Below are 26032 nucleotides of genomic sequence, written 5' to 3' on the forward strand. Positions count from 1 at the left end.
GATCGGGGCCTTTGAAGCAAAGTGTGAGAGTTAGTGTACTATTACTACCCACATTCTGAAATTCGTGGTCCTCAAATATATCTTGAAAATGTGACATGCTATGAGCTAACACATCTCAAAGACAGTTATTTTAACCTATGGGGGATTCTACTTTTGTGGCACTCCTAGTAACACGGTCATCATTTATTATCAGAGAGTTAGTGATGTTAAAAAGGCACATTTTCAGTTCCTCGTGTGAAACTTCACAGGGAAAGTAGATTTGAGCCGAGTTGTGTGTCGTGATTGTTTTAAAATTTTTGATTTTAGACCCACTCTACACCCATTTGCTTAGACAACTTAGTGCAAACTGTTTGGATTCCAAAATACTTTCAACTTATTAACAGAATCATCAAATTTAAGGTATTTTGGATGGACCGAGATTACTCATGGGCTTTATTCCTTTATAAAAAGGGACTTTTATAACCCTGGGCTTCACCTTACTCCTCATCAATTTTCATAACATTATGGTCAGGACCTGTGACCTGCATTTTGGCATTCCGTTTCTGTTAGCCTACTGTGTCCTCCCAATTGTCCTTTTCTGCTCAAGAGGTATTTGATATACTTGAGAGTTTTTTTATGTCTTACACATTTTCTCTGATGTTTGTGTGTGCATTTTCTTTTGCCCTAAGTAAATTAACATGCATTTCAGGAAATGATCACACCTAGTATGTACAATGGCAGTTAAAGATGACTATTTTTTGTGTGTTCTAACGTCTGTCTCTTTACCCAAGAGATTATTTATTTTAAAAGTTTTATATAGAGCTAGCTAGACTCGGAGGTATCAGAGCGCTTTACATGAGCATCAGATCATAGTAACAGGTTACATCGTTACAAAGGTTACACGGTTCTTAGAGCATGGCAACATAGTTACTTGTAAGGTAGGGATAAACAATAAGCACAAATACGAAAGGGGAACAGCAGGCAAGGTGAGAGAATATGGGGAGGGGGGGTTGGAGCGGGGTAAGTAGACAGATAATGAAGGCAGGAAAGAGGAGGGTGAGAGACACAGCAAGGGAAGAGGAGTGGAAGGGTGACGAGGACACAAACCGGTAGACGAGTCAAGGCAACGTCCAAAGTCCAGTAAGCTGTGATCCCAGGGGAAGTGGTATCACTTCCCTATCTTTGTTGCAAGAGGCTCCCTTTACGCAGTGGACTCTCTCAGAGGGGTCTCTGAGACTCCAAATTTCTACACACTGGATCCTTCCCCAAAAAGGGGAGAGGGAGTGCTTTGGCAAGGGGTGCCATACCATACCTCAAGTGTGAGTGGCTCCCTTGGCGCAGTGGACTCACTCAGAGGGTTCACTGAGACTCCAGAGTATAAATATTGGATCTTTTCCTAACAAAGGGAGGAGGAGTGCCAAGTCAAAGGGCACAAAGGACAGGGGGTGGGCAGAGTAGCAGGCAAGGGGGCAGATTCAGGGGAGAGGGGATAGGAGCTAGGGAAGAGACAATAAGGAGAGACGAAAAGAAGTCTGCCTAAAGACAGACTGGGTAGGTGATGACCAAGGAGGGAATCCACGGCCCATCTCCCCTATAGCTAAACCAAGTAGCTCCATCGGGCATCAGACAAAATAGTTTAGTCTCAATACATTGAGAGAGGAGGGAAGGAGAGACATAGATAGAGGGAGGATGCAGTAGGAGATGACAGGAGACGACAGGAGAGACGAAAGGAAGTGCAACAGTGTGGTTCAACAATATACCAGAAAAAGATCAACAAGTAAACATTATATCAAACAATCAGCAATACATTAGGGGAGGAGAGAAAGGAGAGAGAGAGTAGTGGGGGGGGTAGGGGAGGAGGGAAAGTGAGGATAAGGGAAGAGACAACCGTAGAGATGAAAGGTAGTCTGTCTAAAGACCGACTGGGTCGGTGATGACCAAGGAGGGAATCCACGGTCCATCTCCCCTATAGCTAAACCAGGTAGCTCCTTTGGGCATCAGACAAAATAGTTTGGTCTCAATACATTGAGAGAGGAGGGAAGAAGAGACATAAATAGAGGGAGGGTGTGGGAGGAGACGACAGGAGAGACGAAAGGACGCGCAGCAATGTGGTTCAACAATATACCAGAAAAAGAATAACAAGTAAACATTAAATCAAACAGTCAGCAATACATTAGGGGAGGAGAGAAAGGAGAGAGAAAGTAGTGGTGGGTAGGGGAGGAGAGAGAGTGAGGATAAGGGAAGAGACAACCGTAGAGATGAAAGGTAGTCTGTCTAAAGACCGACTGGGTCGGTGATGACCAAGGAGGGAACCCACGGTCCATCTCCCCTATAACTAAACCAGGTAGCTCCATCGGGCATCAGACAAAATATTTCAGTCTCAAGTGGCGAGGGAAGAGGTTCACATAAAAACAGGGTGGGGACAAAGGGCAAGGGCATGTGATGGCAGAGGACAGAAACTGGAGAGAGTAGGAGCGGAGAGGGGGGAGGGTTGGGGGAAGGGAGAGGGGGAAGGTAAGGTCAGGAAAGACGCGGGAGCGTTAGTCCGAAGTCCGGCTGGGTAGGTGATAGTCAAAGGAGGGAGCCCAGAGTCAATCTCCCCCATATCAAGCGAGGTAGCTCCACCGGGCATCATACAAAAGTATGCAGGTGGCCCCACCATTCGTATGCCCCAGGTCCAGCAGTAGAGCTCCAGTCTGCACATATACACCACTGGCGGTCAGCACAATACCAGGGCATCAAAATTGCATAGGGGGAAGGGCGCAAGTCACGCAGTACATCGCGCCTTTCAGCCTGCACATCACCCGACCTCCGTGCTCTTACAATGATGCCAGTGTCCCATCAAGAACTCCACTTCCAGTCGGCAGCTTCCAGGTGCAATACCCACAGTCTCCGGCACCTCAGCCGCCCGTTATTTTTTTTGCACCAGACTGCGTGTCTCTTTGAACCTTCCAATGCACACGCCATCCGCTAGTTGCTCGTGGATCCGAGCAGTCGGCCTCTCTGATGACGTCAAAAGGGCAGGTCATCCAGTAAATGTCCCGCAAACCAGGTGTGAGTCGTTAAGATTTCTGTCTTAGATTCTAAGACAGAAAAGAGTAAACATCTTTACGACCTTCTACAGAAACCTTACCCATACCAATTGGGAAATAGTTCACATTACCCCCTCCAGCTCGTTTTTCTTGTAAAAGATAACAATTAGTTGTTGGTTTATGATAGTTCTTTTATTGAAAATCTTTCCATTGATGTAGATGTTCACTTCACAAACGCATTTCTACTCTCGAAGTAATGGTTCACTTATATATATACTTCAGCAAATGTTGAAAACAATAGTAACCAAAATAATATCACATCACAGCTATTGAAATGGGTTCTAGCGGTTGATATGGTGATTAAAACCGGATAAACATTATAAATCAACAAGTAAAATGTTTGCTGAAGTATATATATTAGTGAACCATTACTTCGAGAGTAGAAATGCATTTGGGACTTTATAATTTGGTGGCAACATTATGCTAAACAAAAAAGTAAATGTAAGCTATTATCTCTTTAACAGATCAATCCCTTGAGAAAGGCGTTAGATGCCGAAATGCATTTGGAGAATATCTATATGAGCTAAACATTGATGTTTATCAAGACTACAATGGAGATGGGAAATAAATGTAAAGCATAAAGATGTGAAGAGAACATCTACATCAATGGAAAGATTTTCAATAAAAGAACTATCATAAACCAACAACTAAGCGTTATCTTTTACAAGAAAAGCGAGCTGGAGACACAGCATATACTGTGCCCAGGGAGACAGACCAGTAATTCAGGTTCTGCTAAATTTAAGAGTTTCTAACACACTCCAGAGTAGGGAGTGATACCCCGGAGCGCGTAAAAAATCACACAAAACGAATACAATCCTCATTAAAAAAAGGCAGTGCACATCCCTACTTCTCTACAACGTTGAACCTCTTTCCATCTCGACATCAAACAAAAGTCTTTAAAGTGAGATGGTCATCATTTTTACTGTTCAGAAATGAGAGAGCAATTCTAAAGGGAACGTTTTTTACTCCTAGAACATGAAAGAAACATTATATTATATCTTATTCTGTAAAGTAAACAGACAAGAGAATGATTTGCAGTTGGAGACCAGCACCACTAATTGTCTACGCTCTTATTCCGTCTGAAACCAGGACCAAGGCAGTAAAATTATTTGCATTGATTTGGTGATGATGAATACTGATCTACCCATCTCTGAAGAAAACATGCCCCATCCCTGTCACAATTGTCAACGTTTCTGTATAGGTTTCAAAGTTCTGCAAGCATTTATGTTTTCCAATAGAGCACATGGAAATATAGTCCTTCTGGTATCAGAGGTCTCACTTACCTGCATGTGTGATCCTTCTGTTTGTGGTGGAAGATATTGGGAAGCTGGAGCTGGTTGTGCTGATCTTCTTTCATCCTGCAAATTTGTAGGTGATGGATGAGTGATAAAAATGTTCTTTGAGGTCTTCCAATATCTTCTTTGTGAAAGATATTCATCTTCGATGCAGTCATTTACAAGTTTGAAGTCCCCACGTAAACCATGTGGGTGCAGGGTCAACAATCAAAAAAGGAAGTAACAGCACTCTTCAATATTGCTGAAATGAAAACGGGTACATTAGAACTCATGTGTCTCTTTAAATGTCTCAGCATAACAGTCAGTGCAAATTATTTTAATCATGTTTCATCTGTCCTAACACAGGATAGTAATGTGACAAACTTAGCCCCAGAAATTTCAACCCCTACTGAGCCACCACTTAAGTATATCTTGTAGTTTCACAGACATAACAATCTTACTGTAGATAATATTATGACTATTTTTCATATGAGAAAACAGATGGGTGTAAGATTGAAACATTTGGTCAAAGAAATATTAACCTTTCTGCAACTGGGCCCATCAAGTGCCTGGATCTTGGTAAGCAATCTCCACCAGGGAGGAGAGATTCAATAGTTCCCATGCCAACACAAAACATGCACTCAAACATTGTCAAAATTTGTTTTCAGAAATATGTTGTTTAATTTTCATTCATAATTTTTTCCTCTACTTCCGACCATACTTTGATAAACCGGCTGTATACTTGTATGCTTTTCTTATGATGCCACTGATCATTAGGACAAACAGAAGGTTTAAGATTGTATAAGTCATCATGAGCCTGATGGCTCATGTTAGATAGGTAAACGCAGTATTGCATTTGTCATCGCAAGTGGGACGGGTCTGCCCAGATGTGGGTCCTGTGCTCTCCATGCCACTGGAGTCAAGCTATCCTGGCTGATGAGGGGTGAAACCCCAAAAGCTGTCCTAGGATGCTTGTTTGCAGTCCAGATAGGACCTAGCCTGGCATTTCGGGCTGTACTGTTCCCATTTGGTACAGGATAAAGACTGTTTTGCATATGGTTGGGACTGAGTTAGAAAGGCATGGGGAGCACAACAACGATGAATTTAGGCCCAGATCTCTGTACTGAGGTGAATGTTTGACATCGTGCAGCATTCTGTCCATCAATTGTTCTTTTTCATTTGTTTTGGGGGCATACATTGCCACGAATGTGAGGGGAGCACCATCAAGATGACCCACTCGGACTACATAGTGCCCGCTGTGTCCACTGTGTGATTGTCCATAAAGAATGGGACCCCTGGCATGATCAGATGAGCACTCCCCGGGCATACGCCAACATGGATGTGCGACACACTTGCCCCATCCACTTTGTGCAGACCTTTTGTAGTTCCGCTGATGTGAGATTTATTTCTCGTAGCATGGCAATATGTGTATGGTGGCGTTCAAGGTAACTGTAAATGCAATACTTTTTGGTGGAGGTGGTCGTGCACATTCCATGTCAGTATATCATACTGTGAGGTGTGCTCGTTAGTGGTTGTCCCCATTGTGAACTAGTGGTGGGAGTCATGGTGGAGGATGTGGCACTCCTCTATATCCCCCGTTGGAATCAACCTGTCACAAAGGTGGTCTTTCCCCATCTCTTGTGGCGCACCCCTGGTAGACTCCAGCAGAACAGTAAATAAAACGTGAGCAACAAAGAGCCAAATCGGCTGCATCCCCCCCAAACAAGTGGACATGTGCGTCCCTGTTCAAAATTCCTCAACACGTAAAAAAGATTAAACAAATTAGAAAAACAAACAATCAAGTCCTCTGTGGAACACCGGTGGGGATGTGCTTCAACCTATGTGACTTATCTCCATGGTCCGGGCCCGACATGTGGCCCACTGTCATCAGCATAAGTTCTTGCGATGCAACGGGGTCTGGTAGTACTCACTCACTATGGGTAGGGGTAAAAGTTACTAGAGGCACTAGGGCGGTCACAGTAGGTCATCAGCCAACCTCGGTGTGACTTTATTAATTGTGAAGGGCCGTATTAATTTTACTGCTGTATCACAACAGCAGTATATTTACAAAGGCAATATACCATAGGAACTTTCCTATTTGGTCCCAATTTTGTGGTGCACTAAGTAAATGCTCAAATAATAAAATCATGGCAGCAGCAGTACTCCATTATAAGTTGTAAAAACCCAACATCATGGGGCCTTTGGACTCTAATGCCTCCACCTGAAAGACTTGGACTGGCTATGTAACAAGTAGAGAGAAGCACTCACTTCATGGGAGATGAATACTCCCTTCATGGGCTCAGACAGCACGGGTGTTCTTCACGCCGTGCCTATACTGTATACAAGATCAAAATATTATAAGATCAAAATATTATCAAATGCCTTCAAAACTGCATTTGCTCGAGAATTTCGTACAAAGGAACCGCTCGTTCGTGTTACGCTGTAAAATGAAGTCTGAGAGCATTTACTTCAACACACGCGACTCCCCGCCAATAACCTACGCTCAGAGGTGCCGTCGGCCCGAATCCTTATGGAGCTTGTGGGGATGGCGTATTTTGAATGATCGGCAGTTCTGATCACGTGAATAACGTGATCGTGCGTCCCTTGACTGGAGGTGAAATAAATTAAAAGGGGACGTTTCCCATTTGGGGTAGGAGTTCGAGCCCCGGTCACCGCTTATAATTAATGAAGGTTAATCAAGTGGAATTTGAACCCGACTACAATTAATTATGTCGCAAAATTAACAACTATACAGTTTTCCGTATCGTTTAACAGGGGCTCCCAGTGAGGTTCAAATTACCACAACTTTATTCAGCATGTCAGTATTGACAAGATTTTGGTTTGATTTTAACAGTGCTCGCTCCTTGTAAAAGGGTGGGGGGCACGGGACAAATAGGCTCATGAGAATTCTATGCATGAGAACAGTCTTCGTGATCATCCAGATGACTAAAAACGAGAGCACATCACGTTACTCTGGTAGCAGTCATGTATACCCTTAATACAAGAATATTGTTATCAAAACCCGGTCATAGTGGGATTCTGGTTCAAAGATGGTACCGGCAACGCATGTAAAGGAACCTTAGTCTTTAATATTGCTTTTTTCTAATGGATTCACAGCAATACCTTTAAAAAAGGGGGGGGGGGTTGTGTTACACCTACTGGCTCTGAGTGATAGGTGCATTCGTAGCTGCTGTCCTCTCTTAGTATCTGACAGATTATGTCCATTGTCCTCTACCAAGTAAGCTTTGTATGTTATTATAGGCTTGGAAGAGGTATAAGTTTTGACATGTCTGTGTCCTGGATACTAAAGCTCATTTCTCTATTCAGGGCACTCAAGGTTAGTCACAGGGTACACACATGTGAGAGATTATTTTCTTCGTCAACGCCTCATGACTGTGCCCCAAGGGATGTCATCATTTAAGCCTTTCTTATTAGTTGCCAAGCGGTAGATCCATCTTTGCTCCTTCTCAAACAACTTAGTCTCAGAACCTGCTTCCAGATGTTCTAATATCGTCCAGTGCATATCATTTGGAGTGTGTCTCTTCTCCAGGTAGTGTGCAGTCAGCTTAGTGGTTGCTTTTTGGCGTCGGATGTTGCTGCGATGCTCGCATATCCTGAGTTATATGCGTCTGGTTGTCATGCCTATATACTGTAGGCTACATGGACATGTTATTAAATAAATAACATTGTTGGTATTGCAGTTCGTATGACTGCGCTGTTCCCATTGTTTGCCTGGTTCACTACTCAATGATTTGGTACGAGTTGTGAGATGACAGATGTTACAATTCCCACAGGGGAACTGCCCAGTCACTGCAGGAAGACCCCAAGCATTCAGGACTGTTGCTTCTTGTTTTTTTGCTGTATTCCTGGGACGTGTATGAACCAAAGAGTCTTTTATACTCGTAGCTCTTATATAAGAAAAGAGAGGCTTCTCCCATTTATATTTATGACTGGTGATTATTTTCCAGTGTTTGGAAATGCATCTACTAACTGCATTGGGCAAGGGATTATATGTAGTGACACATGTCAAAGGAATTTCATTATTGTTTGTTTTGGGATGGTTCTCCAAGAGCGTACCCCTTTGCTGGTTCCGGGCTCTTTTCTGACTTTTGTCAAATTTTCTCTTGGGATATCCTCTATGTTCCAGCTTGGAGGTTAAATCCCCTGCCTGTTGTTTATAATCAGACAGTTCACTGCAGTTACGTCGTAACCGGAGATACTGCCCATACGGGAGATTCTCCCGTAGGGCCCGAGGATGAAAACTTGAAAAGTGTAGTAAATTGTTTTTTGAAGTTGGCTTATAATAGGTTTTTGTTTGAAGCCGGTCACCCTGTTTTGTGATTTTGACATCCAGAAAGGTAATTGTATCCACTGCATATTCATGCGTGAATTTCAGATGTGGGTCACACGTGTTGACCCATGTGAAGAAGTTAAATAGTAGACTCTCCTCACCCTTCCAGATCATGAACACATCATCTATATAGTGCTGCCATAAGAGGTTGTTCATTGCATAGGGATTGGTCGGGCTCAAGATGTGGTTGCACTCAAAATTGAATACGTACAGGCCCGCCGTCGAAGGGGCAAATGTGCTACCCATCGAGGTACCCGTTGCCTGGAGGTAGATTTTACCCTTGTAGTCCCAAAATTTTTTGGGGAGAGCTAAAGTGGCACACTCCACCACAAAAGAGCGAGTCGTCACATAATCCCATGGTGGTCTGTCTAGTGATGTTTTTGTATCTTCAATGGCATGGACAAACTTCTCAAATTGTGGCAAGTGCTTGTCAAGGGTGGGTTCCAGATGTTACAAGGCATCCACAGTTTGGTCAGCGGAGGTCAATGGAGGTGCCGAAGCAAAATGGTGAGGGGCCAGAGCCCTGGTGGCCCTAGGTTTCCCCATCTTGGAGGTGTTAGGCTGGGTGCAACGGGTGCCTACTGTTGGATATGGGCATGATGGAACCTCGTAGGTATCTTGTCTCCTCACCAGGATCCTGTGGGCACCAATGAGGGAATTTCACTGCCCGGGTTGTCCAGCGGGGACTCCAGGGGGTGATCAGTGCCCCCACACCCATGCCAGCTAAGTAAGCATTCACTCATGTTGACCTGGAACTCATTCAAGTTAGTGCTTCGCGATGTGGCCCCACCAGGGGCCCCCCACAGCACCCATTAACTCCTATCTATCTCAGAGAACGCAGAAGGTGGCACTCGAGACGATCTCTTCCACACCTAAAACCCTCAACTGTGGAGTCCCGCAGGGCTCGGCCCTTAGCCCTCTCTTATTCAATATCTATCTGGCCCCCCTCTTTACGCTAATTGCCAACTGGGGTGTTAAGGCAATTTCATATGCCGACGACACCCAGTTGGTATTTCCTTACTCTGAAATGACACAGGAATCCTTCGCAAATTTTAAAGGCTGTCTCCAGGACATTGCACACTGGATGAATACCAACAAACTAAAACTAAACGCCAATAAAACCGAAGTCATCTTCTTCGGTAAAGGCCCTGTCCCCGCCCCAGAGCTATGGTGGCCGGTGGAAATGGGCTCCTCACCCTTGCCCAGTCATTCGGCAAAAAACCTTGGAGTGAGATGGGATGATAAGATGTCTTTCTCTTCCCATATCCAACAAGTGGCCGGCTGCTGCCTAAGTAAATTAAGAAACCTCCGAAAATTTCTTAAACTTTTACCCGAGAGCTGCAGGAAAATGGTAGTCCATGCGACTGTCACTTCACGGCTGGACTACGCCAATGGTCTATACCTGGGCCTCCCAAAATTCTTAACCCATAAACTGCAGGTAGTTCAAAATGCGGCTGCGAGGCTGCTACTGCGAATTCCTTTCAAACAGTCAGTCTCTCCGCACCTTCGAACCCTGCATTGGCTCCCTGTGGCCAACCGGATAAAATTCAAAGCCCTGACGCTTGCGTTTAGATCTTTGCATGGCTCCTGCCCACCCTACCTCAAAAAACGCCTTCCAAGGTATTCCCAAAACCGTGCATTACGGTCTAACGACCGTATCCTGCTGGTTGTTCCACGAGCAAAAAAGGCACGCCTTGGTGGTCGTACCTTTTCAGCAAACGTGTCTGCTCTGTGGAACTCCCTACCTCAAGCAATCCAGCAGGCTCCATCTGAACCTTGCTTCAAGAGGTTGCTAAAGACTTGGCTCTTCTCCCAGCCTCGCTAGGTCTCCCACTTCTGCCCCTGGATCTCTGTGGTACGTTTTTAGCGCTGGGACACCTCCTCGTGAGGTAGCTGTTCGCGCTCTATAAAACACAGTATTATAGTATTATTTATTAGAAAGCAAGGAGAGGAACCTGCCTGCTCTCACAGCGGCCGGGATGACATTGCACTTTAGGAGTGTATAGTTTTTGTAGTGGAGGGGACATCCTTTCCGTAAGGCAGCCTGGTTCTAAAGTTTCTCCAGCAATTTGGCCCTCACTAGTTAAGGACCCATCAATCTTTGGCCAAAAATCAAGTCCAATTGATAACCAACAGAAAGTGAGCACCAGAACCTCGCCTGTGTGCACTCCTTCTCGGGCACACCACGTCAGATCAGGACCCCTAGGGAACCAGTGGTGCTCCACAAGGGCCCTCCTGATGGGGCAAAGACCACCATTGGGCCCCAGCTCACCCACTTGCTTACTGTCATGCTAATATTCAGGTGCATGGTCTCCAAGAGCTAGTAGTCCCATTGCTCTCCTTTTCCTTGGGGCCTAATCTCACAAGAAGTCACGTCACCCCACCAAAGCTCCTGGGTCAATCCTCGGCACACAGGTCCCAAGCAGGCCCCGTGTTCACACCAGTAGTTTGCCGTCGGCATCCAATTTGATTGTGGCGTCGGAGATAGTTCGGTTTCCTGAGCTGCCACCAGTTCAATGCTTGCCACTAGGCCATTATCACCAGTGGGAAGACAGGTGGGGGCGCTTCCCGTCCACCGTGCTCCCACCGCAAATACTTTCACGCAAATGGCAGTGAGGTGGGGATCACCACCTGTTGTAGGGCTGCACGCATTCTTCTTCTGCCACAATCCTCACGTCGCTCACTGGTAATGGCGGCAGGTAATTGTCTTAGGCCCTGCACTCTAGTGTCATCTCGGGTCACCAATCGTGGGTCCCCAGCCACATTTTTAGTTGCCCCGCTCCGTTGCACCACCCAGGTAAGACAGAACAGGCAAAAGGGAGTGTTAGCAGGTCGGTTGTTGCTCATCAGTCATAATACAATACAGGCCCGGCATGGAGTGCACTTAAAGAGCACCCAATGAGGCCCCCATCTTAGTTACACCCCTGCATAAATGCAACTTAATTTACTTTCTTTGAAATTATCTTTTCTTGTAACTGTTATTTCCAAGGGATAGGTAAGACACACAGCTTTTTAGCATTCAAATCATTAGCTTTATTTCATACAAAGGAAGAAGTGCTTAGAATTCTTAGATTTTCTTCATGTAAAACAGACAGTCAGCTTCTTAAAGTTAACAGTACATTTGTATTCGGCTGGCTATCACAGAACTTGTTACACAAAAGGAAAAGCAACCATCACCTTTGTTGTAGAACATTCCCCTGCCACACATTTGCAGTGCTGCTCTTTAGTAATCTAGTCATAGTTTAGGCAAACATTATTTCATAGACCTGGACTAGTAAATCGTGCTTACATGTTAAGATTGCTGGACATCTTTTTCTTATGACCCTGCCCTGTTTCATTTTCTCCTCTAAGAATTTTTACCTGTAATATTAGTTGTTGTCTTGCATGGTTATCCTCACCAAATTAACATTCGAATCTTACATTCAACGCCATGTTCAAAAGTAAGAAAAAGATGGCTGGTTGAATCGAGATTTAGTTTTTTTAATTAAGAGTATGTTTATTGGGTCCTTGTCTTTTCACTTGATGTAATCTAGTTAGTCTGTCAATCTTTTGAGACTACAGCAGTTTGACAAGGCTCTTTGCATTACATCGGGGCTATGCATGTTTCTAAGCCAGATTCCTTATTATATGATAAACTGGTAAGCTACTTTCCTGGAATCATTTAGAGGTCACCGTTTTGACCACCCTCAGAAACTCTTTTGCTATGCTCCAAATATGAGCACAGGTTCTCTCACACTTTCTGTCATGCAAACGTTTGGGAGTATCCAAGAAGAAAACCCAATCCATGACACCGCTAATCCTCTACTCTATCTTCTCCCGTCTACACCCCATGTTTGGGCACGAAAAATAGCATGATTGGCCATTTGATTCACAAATACTTTTCATCAGGGTCTATGTGTAGACAAGGTTTATCGAGGTCCAAGACAAGAAACATTATCGCTGCAATTTTTTTTAAATATGTTGTAACTGAAGTGAAGTTCTGTTCTATTCTTCTCATTACTTATAGAGACTGATTTAAGGGTTCCCCCCAAACTGTGATGATCCTCCGACCCCAATCCTCTCTGTTTTCAGTCAGGGTTGTTACTCATCATTTCATTCATTTAAGAATTTGCGTCTTCTGAATTATTTTTGCACTGTTTATTTCAGGTTAGAAACACATGTTCATGATTTAGTTCACATAGATATCAAGTATAATCATTCATGCATTCATTCACTCAATCTTTTTGGACTTCTCTTGCCATCTGCAAACACCTTCCAGGGCCAGCTAGTATCTGATATAAAGGGTACTAGGGATAGTCAAGGAATCTTTGAAACAATTCACTGGAAAATACTCAAAATGTTTGTGGATCTCTATGAAGGTACTACTTTGGGAGAGTTCACTGTTTGTGCATGGACTACTCTATTCATCTTAGTCCAAGGTCTCATTTGCACCAGCAAAACATCTTAATACTTAGTAAAACACCCAAACTCATGTGTAATGATGTCTCATCTATAAAACCACAAGCCCAGCAAATGTGGCTTAAGATGTTATTTTAATGGTGGAGAGTTCCACTGTTCCCAGCACATGATACAGGCTCACATGTGACAAAGTTTGAGAATAGAACAATGTTTCTATAGCTTTCTTTCCCTGTGGATTTTACAGCTCCAATAGATATCGAACAAGGCTTCAGACAGTGGTGGGAGTAGTTACTAACTAGCTGTATGCAATTTTGAGCTGCAATATGTCTTTAAAATAACAAAACGACGATTACAGTTATTCACTGTCATTGGTTTCCATTGTTTTCAGAAATAAATTGCCCAGAGCCTGCAATTCCACATGGAACAATTACCAACGGCAAGCCAGTTTTTAGGAAGGATGAGAGATTGGAATTTAACTGTGAGATGGGATATAAATCTGAGGGCAGAACTCCAGAATGCACAGAGGAAGGTTGGAATCCAAAGCCTGTTTGTAAAGGTAAGTGTCCACTAGTTTTATCGGTTGATTGAGCTTTCTTTTGGACACATTATAATGATGACATGAGAAGTACTACTACAATATTCACACTAATAATGAAATTATAAGAAAATGCAAAGGGAATTAAATAAAGATATAACTTGCTCTCCTCGTTCAGCAGAGTTCATTATGCACTCAGTATTATGTCTCATCCTGTATAATGTTTGTCGGAAGAGGTCAACAGAGTATCCAAGGCTGCAGTGCATTCAAAAGCATAGACCTCCAACGGAGCCAGACTATATTATGCATTTTGGGAACTGGTAACGTGCACACACAGACACACAAGCACACTCATCCTTCCATTCCCACAACATTACACATCGCTGTGGAGACGACATTGCAGAGACAGATATGAATTTACCTCGATGTCTGTGCTTTTTTAAACAATGGTGAAAATCAGTTTAACAGTTTTTAACAAATGTTCCACATTTTTGGGCATCACCAATAGCAGCCACATACAAAGATGTTCTGTTTTATTTCACACATTCTTCTATGAAGCATCTCCCACTTACCTTATGGGATAAACTTTAGGGAAGAGGGAGGTTATCACAGTGGCAGCAAATCCATTATGCCATGCCCTACTGGTAAAATAGTCATCAATTATGTGTTTCCAGGAGATAGAGCCCCAAACTGGGAGTCCATTCTCAGGAAGCTCATAATCATATAACCACCAAGACCTGGAAGTGTTATGCTTGCACCTAGGAGGCTGCCATGATTTCTGGTGTTTTCCTGGACTGAGGGGTCGGTGTTGGCAGAACTGTCAAAGGAGTTTTCCAGCTAGAGCTGGCAGTGGGTCTGCTAACTTGAACACCACAACCTGCCATCCTTTAACATGGTGCAACATTTAAAAGTGGGGGAAGAGTGGGACAGCACCATTACTGGAAACACCTTTTATACTGGGGAAGGTTTTAATGCTGAAATTAGGGAGGGAAATGTTGGAAATTAAGATCTGGACGTTAGGAGGATAGCTGGGATGTGCCCCAATGACTTTAACAGAACCAGTACTGGGCAACCTTAAGTTTAAGTTGTTTTAATTGATGAGTTAATACACCTTGCGATCATTTAAATCAATTAATGGGAAGTACAGTGGCAGCTGGCGTGTAGGGAGGGTGGTGAGGCAAATAAAAGTAAATAAATAAGTAAAAATATAATTACACTTACCTTCCTGGCCCGACGTCCTCCTAGCTCGGGGCTTCTCAAGACAAGCAGGCTCATACGTGGGACCCAGAAAGCTGCAGTAACCAACAGGCCCGGACTGGCCGTGGCGGGAACCGGGCAATCCCCCGGTGGGCCGCACGGGTGGGGGCCGGTTTGGGGCCCCTGGGGGCCGTTTTTGTTACAGGGCCGTTTTTGCAGCATAGCTGCAAAAACGGCCCTGTAACAAAATCGGCCGAAAACCGGCCCTGGCAGAGAGCGCGGCCGCCCCCCCTCCCCCCGGGAGGTGGGGAGGGGGGGCCGGTCGAGCACTTTGCCAGGGCCGGTTTTGGTTCCCAGTCCGGCCCTGGTAACCAATCCAGGCACTGCTTTAATGCAGCATGAAAGAAGCACCGGTATTGGAGGGAGCGGCCTTCTTTGGTGCTCCAGAGGACACTGGAGCACTATTGTGCCTCTAACCCAGGTGTCTTAGACAGCTGGGTAAGAAAGGTTTAACATGCACATGCCTAGCTGGCCGTTGCAAGATGGCCGGTCAAAGAAACATGCACACTTTAAACTTAAAGGGCCCTGTCCATCACTGCGTTATGCTGCTGATTGACTGGTAGCAGCAGAAAGCCCCACCCCCCACCGCTCCCCTTCCCCCCTCCGTCCTGATGCTCGTCTTGGGATGGGGTTTTGAAAGATTAAATGGTAATAAATTAACTTTACTACTATGTTATTTTCCCATCTCTGGGGGCAATTTAGTTGGTGGGGCAATGCCTTAATGGAGGAGCTGCCCCATGGCTAGTAACTCTAGTGTTGATACAACCAATGCAGTAGTAACAGAATACCATGAAACTGATGACACTCACTGTCCAAACATCCAGAAGGGTGGGCTTGTGTTTAAACTGGGTAGATGTATTAGATGGTGGCAATAAGAAAACCCAGAAGTGTAAAAGGGTCTCCACTAGTGACTACTACTATCATTAGAAAATGAAGGGGCAAACTGAATGCCATTCTATCTCTCAATTCTAACCCCCTTTGATTATATTAACCCCTTCAGTGCTCACGACTGCCCCCGGCCATCACGCGTCACAGTGGGCGTGTGCTAACATCTGAACTCCGCCCACTCTCTATTTCGCCCGCACAGCGTAAAACTTCAGCCAGCGCTCAAAGGGTTAATTCCTGCGCAGGGCTGATGATGATCGTGCGCGCATTTTTACTACAGCTGCCAGAGAGTGAAAATCATTACCACAGAGCGTGGTGGTAGTAAGCATGGGCGAATTTTGCGGATCTCGCGTTCGCGAATTTTGCGGATTTGCGGATTCGCAATCCGCAAAATCCGCGAATTCCCGCGAATTTGCGGATTTTTTTTTTTTTTGTGTTCGCCCGTGTTTCTGCCAGTTCGCGAGGGTTTTTACAATTTCGCAATTTGCGAACTTACCTGTCGGGTCGCAAGTTTTGCGAACTTGTTGTTTCTACATGTCCAGCCTGTTTGGGACACTCTTCTTCATCACTGCCACTCTCTGTCACCACTGCCACTCTCTGACTACTCATGCCACCCTCTGGCCCACCCATGCCACCCTCTGTTTCATCACCACACCCTCTGGTTGTCCAGTGTACATTATTTTCGGCAAAGCAAAGCACACCTTCCCTGCCTCAAGTGACCTGAATTAATTTGGGGCTGATTAATGTGTCACAGAATATTTTTTTAGCTGGCACCTGCTTCCTTAGTGCGCCCTGATTAGTGATCTTTTGCACTTGCTAAGTGCTTTCATTGTTGCAAAATTAGTTACAACACCTGCCCTGCCCCAACTGACAATAATGAATTAGGGGCTAATTAATGTGTCACTGAAAGAATTTAAAGTTCCAGCCTGGCACCTGCTTGTCTGCTCCTTTAGCTGTAAATCAGGACCTTTGTGGCATACAGTTAAGGTCAGAGCAGGGTCACACAATAGTTGCAAGCAGGCAACCGAATTCTGGAGGGCCCCCTCAGGAAGCAATACAAAGAATCGTTACAAATCATGAGGTTGACCTTTTGCACCTGCTCATTGCTTTTGCTTTTGCTGAAATCGTTTTGCGGTTTTTTTCGCGCTATTCGCGGGGCGCGGCGTCGTGCGAAACCGACCGCGGAAGCCGCCAATTCGTGCGAATGAGCATTTTATTTTTTTGCGGCTTGTTGTTTCGCGAGTTTTTTTGCAGTATTCGCGAGCCGCTTGCAGCGCAACACGCGAATTTACCCCAAGGTCGAGTACGGGCGCGGCCATTTTGTTTGCGTGACGTATTTCCGTTTCCCGCCCGCTATGTATAATCTCGCGCAGTAAGCGCATTGCGAGTAGAGGTTCGCACGAGATCGCGCGGGAAATCTAGAGGTTCGCACGAGATCGCGAGGAAAATCTCGCGCGAACTGACTTTCGCGCTCGGAAACGGGCGCCGGCCATCTTGTTTTTCATTCATTTCCTGTGTCTGGGCATGGTGTTTAATCCTCTTGATATCTTTCCCATCCTTTGCTTGTTTTCAGTTTTTTTTTTACGATTTTGCTTCTTATCTATCCCTCTCTTTTCCTAGCTGTATATTTTTGTCTTTTCTGCTATTTTTCTTTACTTTTAAACTACTTTTGTAAACTCTTTTCTTTTCTTCTTCCCTATCCTATTCTTTCTTAATTTTCTACTTCTTCCTACCTTACCTGCCCAGACCATGGTCAAGCCAGGCGCCGTGAAGCTGCCCAGGCACTTGAGGGCCGCAGCGGCGGCGGGGAGTAGTGCTGGACCCAGTGGCAGGACAGCAGGCGTGAGATCGAGGGGGGAGCAGGTGACGCGCCGGGAGATATTCAGCCCGGAGGAAGTGGGCGCGCTGGTCTACTTCGTCCAGCGCCGCCTGCCCAGGACCATCGCGGGAGGCGGCAGGATCGCGGCCGGCGGCTACAACATGCGGGAGCGCCGGAAGCGGTGGGAGAAGGTGTGCTGGGCCATATCCCACCTCTACGGGGTCCAGCGCACCTACAGCCAGGTCACCCATCGCTGGACGGACCTCCTGGACCGCGAGCGCGACCTGCTGGACCAGCTCGGCTTGGAGATCCCCGGGCTTGGTGAGTAGTAGTAGCCATTGGCATTTAATCACTCACTACTATGATGTTTTCTCCTGCTCTGTGTTGTTGTATTGCAAATATTTGTTTTTTACATGGAGCAAGCCAATAATGCCGCTGATGACGATTACATTGTAGTTAAATTATATTTCAAAATCTTCTGTGCATTTCAGGTGCACTGCTCTCCTTCTCAGTGGGGTTGCTACTATGCTTATTTGTTTTCTATTTCGTGGTCTCATTGGCCTGAGTAACTATTATGTATGAGTGTACTTAACAGAACTGCGTAATGCTAGACACTAGGGGGCAGATTACATTTACAAGCCCCTTGCGCCACGTTTACGTTGCCTTGCGTGACGCAACAGCGGCGTAAACGTGCCGCATCCCTGCAAGTCATTTACAGCATGACGCATCTAGGGAGATGCGTCACGTTATAAAGCCATGGGCCTGCACCACAATGGGTGCGTTCCTAGTACGCAGGGTGGGCGGTCCAGCGGCTGTGCGCCTCGCAAAATTGCCTGCGTGAAATCTACAAGATTTAACGCAGGCACTTCTGCGACGCTGCTACGTCAATTCAATTCCTTATGTCTGCTCGAAGCAGGCGAAAGGACTGACACAGCATGTAAAGTATTGGGTGGCCCTGAGCATTACTGGAGTTGCATTGCGTTGGCGACGTGACTCCAGCGATGCGCCGCTCTTACGTGACGAGATGCGTCACGCAAGTGCCTACCCTTGCGCCAGGGCGCGCCGCATTGTAAATGAGGCACATCTGCCGTGTCGCAAGGGTAGTTTTGCGTGACGCATTTGATCTGGCGCATCTCTGGAGATGCGCCAGAACGCGTAAGTAAGTATGCCCCTAAGGGGCAGAATTGCAATTACCGTCGCATCCCTGCAAAGTAGCAGGGATGCGCCATTAATTGTGCGGCCCGCTACCACCACCAAACATGGTGCGCCGTATTTGCAATGCGGCGCCCCATGGGCCCAAAACGTCACCGAAGCTTTACTGCTGGAGTTGCGTCGCAACGATGGCGCAGCTCCATCAATGCTCTGGGGTACCCTATCTCCCCAATGCTGGGTCAAGCCGTACGTCTGCTTCAAGCAGGTGCAGGGTTTGTGTGACGCATCATTGTCCTAAAGGTGACTGATTGATATTTTGTAGATTTCCCTCAGCCACTATTAGGATGTGTTCCAGCGCAGGAATGCCCTCCCTTGCGCCGGAACGCCCCCTGATGGCGCAGGGCTTTATAACGGGATGCATCTCCCAAATGCGTCACGTTGTTATAATATTATACGCCGCACCATGGCGCCCTTTTTTGTTTAGCTGCTGCGTCACAAAAGTCACGCAAGAACGGCGCAAAAGAGCCGCAAGGGCTTAAATCTGCCCCTTCCTTTGTAACCCTGACAATAAGAAAAATAGTGGCGGTGGATTGATAGTTTGACTATTTAAATGACTGGTAATGTAGCAGGCAACTGTTAGTGTTGTCACTGATCTGACTGAAATCACAATGGAGTTTGTCTGTCACTTTGCGTCTTGCCTGCGGACTGCTGCCTGCCAGTCCTAGGTGAACGTTTCAGTACTTTGTTTAGTGAGTTACGTGACTTTCGAAGTCACAGGTCCGCAAATAAATAAAAAGTAACCATAATCAATATAATTTCGCGGAAATATTTTGTTATTGTTCTTTTGAAATGTTTGATTTGGTTGACATTGACAAGCAACAATCATCCATGTTTTCTGTTCTTTCTTTCATGTTGTACGTCAGCTCCCCCCAGGGGCGAGAGGAGGACACAGGAGCAGCAGGCGGCGGATGCTGTTCAACAGGGCCAGGATCGGGCAGGCGAGGGCTCCTCTGCTGGCCCCAGTAAGTTTTCATTTTAGACTAGTACCTATTTTTCCTAGCGTTCCTCATTTGAATTTTTTCAAAATTGTCTTTGCTCTTCTTGTAGACTGTATCTAAATTCTTATCCTGCCTCTACTATGACTCCCTGTGGTATTACTAGATTATTCTTATTAGTCTGTCTGTGTAGCTAACTAAGATTGCACGGTTGGCGAAACTCCCATGATTCTAGTCAGCAATAGCTCTATCAACTTAGTGCAGTCCTCTGGGATTGTCCATAATGTCTTTTGAAGTGTTCTATCTGGACTCATGCTTGCAAAAATTGCAAAACCTTTCGCTCAGTCACTCTAGTCTGGAGGACCAAAAAACACAGATTGTATTTAAATTTAAAAGCTTTATTAAAAGTAAACACATTTATTAAAATGAAGTCATAATAAAACTAAACGTTTAACTGATAATGGAAAAGTGGTTAGTGCTGACGATTAATTGAAGACATTTCTTGTGGTCGAGCCGAGCTCTCACCTGGTTTCAACTTGATCTTGTTGTTAGAAGTCCATCTTCTGTCTGTGTGGAGAAAAATGGTGCGTGTTAAAAAATCAGCCTTCATCAGTTGTGCCAAAAAGTGCAGCAAGACAACCTTCCCTGGAAAAAGGGACATTTTTTTTAACTTTAACGTAGACAGTCACAAATTACATTGTTTTCACATGTCTTCATTCCTAGACCAAATACTAGTGACTAGTGAGTGCTTTATTCTAAGATTCTTAAATGTACTTTGTAGGTGGAACATCTGGTGGCGGGGCCAGTGTGGTGGTGGTGCTCGACACGGAGGCGGAGGGCAATTCATCAGGGGAGGAGGCGGCGGCGGCGGCTGTGAGAGTTGAGACGGTGGTGGCGGCCAGAGGTAAGCTCTTATATATTCCTTACTTATTGAGATTGAAGACTAGCTGGGAAGGCAAGAATATGAGATGCATGGCTGGGTGAATGATGAAGCAATGATGGGTGGAAGGACAACAGCCTGGGTGGGTGACACAGAAACTGTATGTGTCCATATACCTGGATCATGCTACTATCTGACTCTTAGATAGCATATGTGTATCTAGAGCAGGGGTACTCATAGTACGGCCCGCGGGTCGGTGGTGGCCCGGCAAGCCTTCCTTGGCGGTGCGCAGACCTTGCAGACAATCACTGCTCCCCCGGCCCCCACAGAGCAGAGGCTTTTTTGTATTTCACCTGTTAGCGCCCCTGCATCTCCACTCTGACAATCACTGCTCCCCCGGCCCCCACAGAGCAGAGTGGAGATGCAAGGCCACAAAGAGGTGAAATAGAACAAAGCCTCTGCTCTGTGGGGCCGGGCAAGCAGTGATTGTCAGGGTGGAGAAGCAGGGGCGCTAAAACAAACAAAGCCTCAATAATATGTTAATGGTCTTTTAAAGACCTGTTAAGTACTTTGGTGTTGTTGTCTGTGTGTGCGCGTTGAGGAAGCGGTCTCAACCCGGGCTGAAGGCTGACACAGATAGACACACACACAGTGAGATGACAGAGGGAGAGGGAGGGCAGGAGGGAGAGAGAGATGGAGGGAGGGCAGGAGGGACAGCAGGAGGGAGAGAGATGTATGTAAATGCTGGGTCTGGTGGCTCAGTGGATGAGGGCATCTGCTGCAGGGACCTGTGTGCAACCTCATGGTCACAAGTTATCGTTTTGCTTTAGCCCCGCCCCCTCTGACTCCGCCCCCACCAGTGCGGCCCTCGGCCACAAACTACACTGTAAATGTAGCCCCTGAGAGAAAGTTTGTGAGTACCCATGATCTAGAGAGAGTAGATGGTCAGTGGATGAACTAAGTGTAACTTTGAAGAGCATGTAACACTGCACCCGCACGTCCGTTCCAGTGTAGGAAAGGCAAGGAAAAGAACTTTTAATTTTGTCCAAATACTACCATAAGTAGTAGCAGTAGTTTGTATTGCAAGCACTGCATAGATCCGGTTATTATGGTGGCCACTCCCTACCTCTCTTAATAAGTTTAGTAGTACTCAGTCATTCATGTGTGGATGTATCACTGCCTGTCACTCAATAAAAAGCAAAGCACCTAAAGTCATCCCATATATAAGCAAAAACATCCCATGTGAAGTGATAGATAATCAGATTATTTATCTTCTTCAATTTTCCATTTCTAGTACTCATTTCCACTGTAGGGTGAAAGTTAAATTAATTAAGCAGTAGCCCTTGAGTTGTAACAGAGTATTCTCAGTGCCACCCGTAATAGAAAAGTAAGAGATTCACCACCTGCATGTACTGGACGGGTACAGTAACGCAACGGCAACGCAAGTCTAGGTCACTCCTCATGGCGTGCGTCTCTTTTTCTCGGGTGCAAGTTTACCGCGCTGGCATTATGCCGGCTTGCAGAAAATAACGTACCAATTTTCCAAAACAAGAGACAAGAAGAAGAATAAGACTGGTGTACTTTCATAGTCGACTCCAATGGAAGTCCACAGTGCTCATAGAATTTGTTCCTTAAACTCCCACTAATGTTAGAGCAAGGATGAAGAAGTGTGAGGTTAGATAGATACTGGCCTCAATAGTTATGTAATGCGCTTGCAAGTTGCTAGTTGTACTGCAGCACACATTTCTGCTGAATGATTGAGTTAATCTTAAAGAGCATTGGTTACAGACTATGTCTTTCTTTCTTCATATAGGTTCTCCTTCCAAACGAACAAGGAGGAAGGAGCTGGCTAGAGCGGCCCGGCAACGGAGAATCGAGGCCACTGTTGCGGAATATCGGCGGCTGGTGGCCCTGGAGGACGAGGAAAGTGTGCGGTCGACAACAACGACAACGTCGTCTGCATCGGCCTCCGTGGCCTCACCGGCTGCCACCCAGCACAGTGGTCCACCGAGACTGAGCCGGGCTGCCAAAGGCAAACGCCACCGCCGAGCAGCAAGGCCAACAGCTGCTTCTCACAGGCCTTGCACCTGCAAGGCAGTGAAGGCACGCCTGCGCCGCACTACCCTGATGGTGTCCCGCCTTCAGCAGGAGCTCGCCTTGCTCCGCGAGGAGCATGATGCCCTGGCCCAAAAAGTTAACAGCATCCACCCATAGTGTCCCTTGCCCCTTTTTTAGAGACTTTTGGGGGGTGGGAATTGGGAGTTGGGTTTTTGGGGACTTTTGAAGGACAATCGTTGGGGTTAGGGAGGGTCTTGCGGGAGATTATTTTGTTAGGGATATAAATATACTTTTTCAAACTTTATCTGAGCATACCTGTTTTTTACTGCTTGCCTGGTGGGTGGGGGTTTAACGTTGACTGTTTTCCTGAAAGTTTAGTTCCATTTTCTTCCTTTAAGTGTAAATGCCCAAATGTTTTCAACACTAAGTGCCTCTCACAGACTAAGTGAAGTGAATCCAAGAGTCCTAGGACTTTAGTAGTACTACCTTCAGTCTCTTGTCTCTCGTACTAATACTCCATTATACCCCCAAACCACCAAACGCTTATCTTACCTGTAATTTGTGTTTGAAAGTAGGGCTAGGCCCAGGGCTGGCTCCACGGGAAACACCGAATAACGTTGGCAATCTTGGTCGGATAAAATTTCCTCATAGCGGTGGTACTAGTGGTGTGACACAGTGGCAGTTGCATGCCTATGAAAAAAAAGAAAATGAAATCTGGTTTGTCCTCCTGAGCAATTCAACGGTACAACTGAGAATATAGCAGGTGACAGAAGTACAGTAGAGCAGTGCCACATTGTAGCCTAACAAATGGTAAAGTATAACTACTAATTCGGTTGAAGTTCTTTCACATTAGCAATGGTTCTTTGTCAAGCAGAGTAAGAATATATCATCGACAACTGTGGAAAGAAAGAATGCGACAGTACAGGGCCTGTGTGGAATTATTGATAACTATATTCAACATAAGGTCTCTGTAGCCAGATACCCGAGAGCCTTGCTGGTCACTATAAATCCATTCACAACAACACTCAATGGGGTTGGTCTGGAAGGTGTCACGTTTACTCCCCGTGATCCAGTCGATGCAAATATGGTTCCACCTCCAAATGTCACCAACACCCAGAAGTGTAAACACAGGGTGTTCGAGGCATTAGGCGAGGGAGAAAAATAACAAACTAAAATAAAAAATGTGGGATGGGTAAAGGTAGGGTCAGCAGGGAAAGGATACCTGTAAGAGAAGACAAGACAGGCATCAGTGAAGTGATGTCCTAACATACAAGGGTACTCTCATATAGTCTCACTAAATAGTCTGCAAGTCTCCCGCCTACTCATGGGAAATGTAGTTTCATAGTACGGTAGGCGCTTAGGGGCTGCGTAACCTGACAGAAGGTATAGTAGATAGAAAAGGAGAAATTGCTTTTTTTCTAGGTGTCCCCTCACTCACCAGGGTTGCCCCTTGGTGACATGCTTCATCATTGGGGCCATCCCAGTCCTCTACGGCCTGGGGCGTGCTGCGACTTGCGAATTACGTAGGAGCACTTACAAATGACTATGTGTGGTGCAGATAGTGGAGTGGACTAAGTGATGTGTTAAGGGATCAATGTAGAAGCCGAGAGAGAGCAAAGAAATGCAGTCACAGTCAGAGAAAAAGGCAAGGGATACTGTATCTATGTGGTTGTAGTGGTCCTGTTGGAAGTGGTAAGTAAGTTGCCCGCAGAAAAAAAATCCTCCTATTAGCGGCACTCCTCCATTGCAGCCGACGCTTCGTCCACCGATGTTGGTCACCAGAAGACACCCTGTCCACTGCCTGCCTGATGCTGAATTGTGGCTCGCTACTGTGAAGCCTGACTCCATCCTTTTTTCCCCATTGCAGAGACTGAAACCCGGCCTGTAATTATTCAACGAAAAACAGGAAGTGATATAATATTACAACACCACTGATAAATAAATATAAGGTATGTAGGCTGTGGAGTGCAAAAAGTCACAATTTGTTTTTCCTAGTAGACAGACAGTACAATGTTTTTGAAAGTGCGTACTCTGAGTCACCTTTTGAAGGATAAATAAGTATGGGCAAATTAATGTAGCGGATCTTGCCCCTCAAGCTAGGTGTACTGTAAACTGTGTTTTAGAACAAAAATAGATCTTCCTAGCAGTGCTCCCACCCAAAAAACGAGGCCTAGCAGAAAACTGGAGACAAAACTTACTTTGAAAGTAAAAGTAGGCCGAAGTACCCTAATTACCCATTACCCCCCGTGGATTGTATTCAAACCACTTGCAAGCAACCAAGCAAAAGTAGCCATAGCCAGCATCGCTCCAAGACTCGAAATCCCCCCCACTCAAACACATGCAATAGAAATACTGCTAACCCTAACGAACCCTAAGTTAAGAATAGTGGCAAAGGCTTTCTTTAACTATGCCAAATCCCCCCTTTCCCACCATGGATTTTCTTCAAATGACTTGCAACCAAAATTACACATTCTCACGAGTGCTCTAAGACCCCAGAACTCAGTTTGAAAAATCTAGAACACCCCGATACACATGCAATCCTGCTGCTAGGGCTAACCCTAACGAACCCTAAGTTACAAAAAGTGCCAAAACTAAAGGCTTTTCAGCGCGGATTTTGTCCCAACCACTTCTACCCGGTATTAGACCTTCCCAGGAATGCCCCAAGACCCGGCAACCCACCCGCCAAGAAGCATAACACCCCCAAACAGGCCAAAAGCAAAATCTCATACTTGCAATATTTCTGGGCCTTCGGTCCAAACGCGCTGCGTAGCTAGGCCATAAGTCGGGGTTGGCACGACGGATTTCCTGAAAAGCAAATGCAATCAAGATTAGAGTGTCCCAGCAGTGCTCCCAGACCACGAAACTCACCCACAAACACCAGGAAGCCCCCCAAACAGGCCCCCGAAAACGCTACATAGAGCAAAATGTCAGAAATAGCCCAAAAAAAAAATCGGCCTGGATTTTGTCCCAACCACTTCTACCCGGTATTAGACCTTCCCAGGAATGCCCCAAGACCCGGCAACCCACCCGCCAAGAAGCATAACACCCCCAAACAGGCCAAAAGCAAAATCTCATACTTGCAATATTTCTGGGCCTTCGGTTCAAACGCGCTGCGTAGCTAGGCCATAAGTCGGGGTTGGCACGACGGATTTCCTGAAAAGCAAATGCAATCAAGATTAGAGTGTCCCAGCAGTGCTCCCAGACCACGAAACTCACCCACAAACACCAGGAAGCCCCCCAAACAGGCCCCCGAAAACGCTACATAGAGCAAAATGTCAGAAATAGCCCAAAAAAAAAATCGGCCTGGATTTTGTCCCAACCACTTCTACCCGGTATTAGACCTTCCCAGGAATGCCC

The 26032-nt window shown here is 45.7% G+C and overlaps 1 protein-coding gene across 1 annotated transcript in view; it reads left to right on the forward strand.

Annotated features, from left to right (window-relative positions):
* Positions 1-26032, forward strand: part of LOC147747705 (complement factor H-like) — a 1041560-nt gene that overhangs the window by 194958 nt on the left and 820570 nt on the right. The window contains exon 6 of the mRNA XM_086954949.1: positions 13483-13650. Within this exon, the coding sequence (XP_086811075.1) occupies positions 13483-13650 (168 nt within the window). The remainder of the gene's footprint in view (positions 1-13482; positions 13651-26032) is intronic.

The sequence above is a fragment of the Lissotriton vulgaris genome, chromosome 1_1, assembly GCF_964263255.1.
Source record: "Lissotriton vulgaris chromosome 1_1, aLisVul1.2, whole genome shotgun sequence".
NCBI lineage: Eukaryota > Metazoa > Chordata > Amphibia > Caudata > Salamandridae > Lissotriton > Lissotriton vulgaris.